Source organism: Epinephelus fuscoguttatus, linkage group LG3 (genome assembly GCF_011397635.1).
Source record: "Epinephelus fuscoguttatus linkage group LG3, E.fuscoguttatus.final_Chr_v1".
In the NCBI taxonomy this organism is placed as follows: domain Eukaryota; kingdom Metazoa; phylum Chordata; class Actinopteri; order Perciformes; family Serranidae; genus Epinephelus; species Epinephelus fuscoguttatus.
The window spans coordinates 18535532-18539871 of record NC_064754.1 but is presented as its reverse complement, the minus strand read 5'-3'; the positions used below and the strand labels follow the sequence as shown (position 1 = coordinate 18539871).

Sequence of the window (4340 nt, the reverse complement as noted above, 5' to 3'; positions counted from 1 at the left end):
AGAAGATTTCTTCAAACACATAGCTCTGCGTGTTTTACTGGATATGATTGGCTGTCACAGGATGTTCCCGTGTATAAATGGCATCCATGTTAGAGATGAAGTAGATTGCTTTCCATCCCTGAGGAGACACAACTTCAGTTTCTCTCGCTGCACCGGGAAATAAAGGTGAGATGGGCTTTTTATATGGAAACAGGATTACATTGTGTCAGGAACAAGGTCCTGCTGATGCAAAAGGACACAAAGCGAATTATCTTAACTTAATTTTAATTTCAGAAATGCTTTCTTTTATCTGGAAAAGGAAACAAAGGAAACAAGATTGTCTCTTTTCTGTTTTTCAGTAGGAACAATCACGATGAAGCTGCTGGTGTTCGTAATGTGCCTGTTCACCACCACCTTGGCTGCTCCTGTAAGTCTTTCCTTAACATGATGTAAACATGTCATTAAGTCTACCAACTTGATCCCTTTTAAAGATTTTAAACACTGCTTTGCTTTAAGGAGGAAAAAGCACTAAGTCATTGTTGCTTCCTCATTCCTCTTGTTTGGTTTGCAGGTTGCGGAGAGCGAAAGCTATGAGGAAAAAGTAAGACATTTGCTTATCTGTGAGGTTTCTGTGTCCATCTGTCTGCTGTGGCATGTCATACCATGTTTTAGTCATGTCATCAGATGTGTAGTGCGATAGGTGTCTGACGGAGAAGAGGATAATTGGCTTAATTGCGGCTCATGTCTGGAGATGTCTGGTATTTCCTCAGCAGGTTGCGGCACATGCTAATGAGGCCCTGAGGTGGATGGAGATGTACAGGCTTTACCAGCAGCAGGTAGTGGGGGTCCATTTTAGTGTCACTGGACAAGAAGAAGAAAAAATATAAATCATTATTAGTTCAGATAGATTGCCATTAATCATTAATCTCTATTTTCCAGGGAGCTCTTGGAAACCCTTTCCTGCCTGCTGCTGCTGCTCCTGTAAGTTTATCTTGTTTGACTCTAACACGACTTTAAGATTTCTGCGAAAACTTAATATAAACAAAACTCTGGCATGATTACTTAAGTTTACTTACTCATGAATTATTCATTGGTTTAGGCTGATCCAGCTGCAGCAGAAGTGGTAAGCTCACATACAGGACTGCAGCGTCTAATCTGTCACAATGCAATATGCGCCTGAGCTGAAAATGTTTTATTTATGCAGGTGAATGCAGCACAAGCCGCGCCAGCTGATGTTCCCCCTGCAGCTCCCGTGGCTGTTGGAGACGCATCAGAGGAGGAGACGGAGGTGAGCAGGCATCTTCATACTGAACTGCACTGAAATGTTGTTTACAGAGGTAAACGACCAATGGAGATGTCTCTTTGTTGGTATAAATGTCACTACAGGTACTCCTGCTGAAGGGACCAAACAAAAAAAGCACAAAATGTTTTATGATTGGTCTCACATGACCAACAAAAACACTGGATTTACACTGAGCTGAGAAGCACAGGTGAAGGCTACTTGTGGTGCATTTCTCCTGCTCTGAATTTCACTTGGGAGCTCTGCTTAAAAAAAGAAAAAGACCTGCAGTGTTTCTGTTTCCTCCAAAACAAATTCAAGACAAAATCACCAGTCATCATGTGTTGATCATTTTGCTGAGCTAAATATTTTTCACATCAGATATTTTGACTTGTCATATTTAAAGGAATACTTTATCCTTAATAAGACCATGTATATATTCAATTATTAATGCCATGATATATAAAATTCATGAGGAAAATTTGTTTTTTCTCACACGCCTCATGTAAACCAAGTACACATGTAAAGCGAGCATCCAAAAACAGCAACACTGTTGATTACTTTAAGTCACTGGGGACCATGTTTATCAGAAGCACTAAGCAACTATATCAAAACAGGCTTTTACAAACTCTCACACAGCTTGTGCAGTATAATCCAAGTCTTATTTATCCAATTGCGGGCTCAGTACTTCCGAAATATTTTGCAAATCCTTGCCCTCAGCTCTCTCTGAATGGGACTGACAGTGAAAGCAACACAAACATTGTCCCCAGTGACTTCAATTAATTGAAATTGTTTGCAGTTTTGGGATTCTTTGTTCACTGTCAGCATCACAAATTCAAGGTAAAACAACATGACTAACTGATATATAAATGGTCACTTTGTGGATAAGGTATTCCTTTGAGAAAAACACAGGTGTAACTATTATCATGAACAATACCAAGACCCTGAAACTGAAGCAGCTGAATGGGATTTACACAATTCATTTATTTTATTTTAGTTTTTAAAAAAAAAACAGCTGTCAAATTCAGTTCTATTCAGTTTTATTAATAAAGCCCAGGGGGTTTTACAACATACGACATCCCTCTGTCCTTGGACCCTCAAGGCGGATAAGGAAACACTTCCCCTTTAACAGGGAAAAAAATCTCAGGAAGAGCAACTCTCAGGACGGACAGATGTGCCACTGATGTCGTACAGAACAGATCAACATATAAATTTACAGGAATCCATATGACAAAATGATACATAAAGAGAGCGAGAGACAAATATGTTCAGCTCATAGGTGGATTACTGAATGGGCCTATCAGGCACAAGCCCGAGGGCCGAAAGTGTCAGGGGCCTCTCTGGCTTTCACCTGCATACTTAACAGATACCAACCAGAAGGGGACACAAAACGACCGCAAAGAGACACCAAGCCGCTGCAAAAAGACACAAAATTACCACAAAGAGACATAAAAACATTAAAAAATATGAATAACTACTACAAAGAGACACAAAACATCAACAAAAAAAGAGTCAAAACCACCATAAAGTCTGTGTGTCTTGTTCCTATAGAGGAGAGGTGATGAGGCCTTTCATATATCTGTGTCCAGGGACCCATTGTCTGATAATCTGCTTGTGGCTCTGCTGGCCAACAGATTAGTCAGGTCATTAGTTGTAAATAAAATCCAGCAAAATGATCAAGACATGAGGTGAATCGGTTGCAGTTTCACTTTCATATGTGCTTTGTAATGATCTTAGGGGTAAACCAAAGAGGTATTACTAAGGAAGGTAAGTACTGGATTGTACTTAAAACTGGAAAAAAGACTGAAGCAGTAGAGTCTGACCTGCAGTCTGTTGAATGGATAAAGCGCTGACTATAACATTATGTATTATGCAGCCAGTGGCAGTTTTCATTGGACCCGTGTCCAGATGTCAGTTGAGTAATTGTATATGCTTGACAAAGCTCCTTCAGAGACACAAAAGATTTAATACAACTGTTTTTTTCACACGCTGTGTAGCTCTCTCTGAACCAGCCTGTTTGTTTCTGTGGTTAACCAAATGTATCTGGAATTTCTCCACATCTAAGTCATTTTTGTTCCATCTCTCGGCACAGGATGGCGCCCCTGCCCCCAGAGCTGCAGCACCTGGTGCCCCTGCTGCCCCCCTAAACTCTGATGAGGCAGAGGAGGCCGAGGAGGCGGAGGCAGCTGAGGCTGAACCAGCTGTGGTCGAAGAAGCACCAGCAGAGCCCGCAGCAGACCCCGCAGCAGACCCCGCAGCAGATGTGGAACCAGCTGTGGTTGACGTGCCAGCAGACGCTGCACCAGGTGATGCAGCTGTTGTGGATGTGCCTCCTGTTGATGTGGTTCCTGTTGACACGGCCCCTGCAGCCCCTGAGGTGGCGTTTGATGTGGCTGCTGCTGATGCTGCAGACGCCGGCGATGCCCCGCAGGCAGCTGAGATTGACACAACCGGAGTGGTAGCAGATGCTGCCGCAGCGTAGTTATCTTCCTCTTATTACCAGTTTAGGTGCTCCTCTGTTACCAGTTACCGGGATGGGTTTTGCTAAAGGATGAAAAAGCTGTGGCATATTGAGTAGAGACTGAGGACAACAAACGAGGTGTGTTTGTAGTCGGAATTGGACAATTAAAAGATGTTGTTGTGTTCTTCTTTCCGTCTTTAATTAAAATACTTTTTGCAGTTATGTACTTCCAGTTAAGCTGGGATTGATTAGTCATGGCCATGCACACAGGCACCATAACTTATTGTGCACACACTATAAAAATATATCTCCTCCAGGATTTCAATTCTCTGTGTGCCTTTTTCACAGCAGACATTTGGACTCAATCCTACCTAAGTGTTCCAGTAAGCTATGACAGTGCCAGCATGGACAAAATCAGGACCCTGTAACTGAAGAAGCTAAATAAAATTCAGTCACCATGATGTTTATTATTTACTTGTGTGCTTTTCCTACTGTGACATGGCAAAATGCCTTCTGTGAAAAAAAATAAAGTGTGAAATAAATGTAAGAACCTCCAGGCCACAGGAAATCCTGGTTTAAGGCTGTAGCTGGCTGAGTTTTAAGCTAGAGTGATGATACTGG

At 42.0% G+C, this 4340-nt stretch overlaps 1 protein-coding gene across 1 annotated transcript; it reads left to right on the top strand.

Annotated features, from left to right (window-relative positions):
- The first annotated feature begins 352 nt into the window (after nt 1-352).
- enam (enamelin) lies at nt 353-4033 on the top strand. The gene is made up of 4 exons (XM_049567669.1): nt 353-406; nt 551-580; nt 1184-1267; nt 3351-4033. Exons 1-4 carry the CDS (start codon nt 353-355, stop codon nt 3738-3740), a joined length of 558 nt encoding a protein of 185 aa, XP_049423626.1. The 3' UTR covers nt 3741-4033.
- Nucleotides 4034-4340: the final 307 nt, after the last annotated feature.

Coding starts and splice junctions, on each gene's coding strand:
- enam (XM_049567669.1), top strand. CDS start 353: ATGAAGCTGCTGGTGTTCGTAATGTGCCTGTTCACCACCACCTTGGCT. Junction 407..550: donor CCACCACCTTGGCTGCTCCT/GTAAGTCTTTCC, acceptor TTTGGTTTGCAG/GTTGCGGAGAGCGAAAGCTA. Junction 581..1,183: donor GCGAAAGCTATGAGGAAAAA/GTAAGACATTTG, acceptor TTATTTATGCAG/GTGAATGCAGCACAAGCCGC.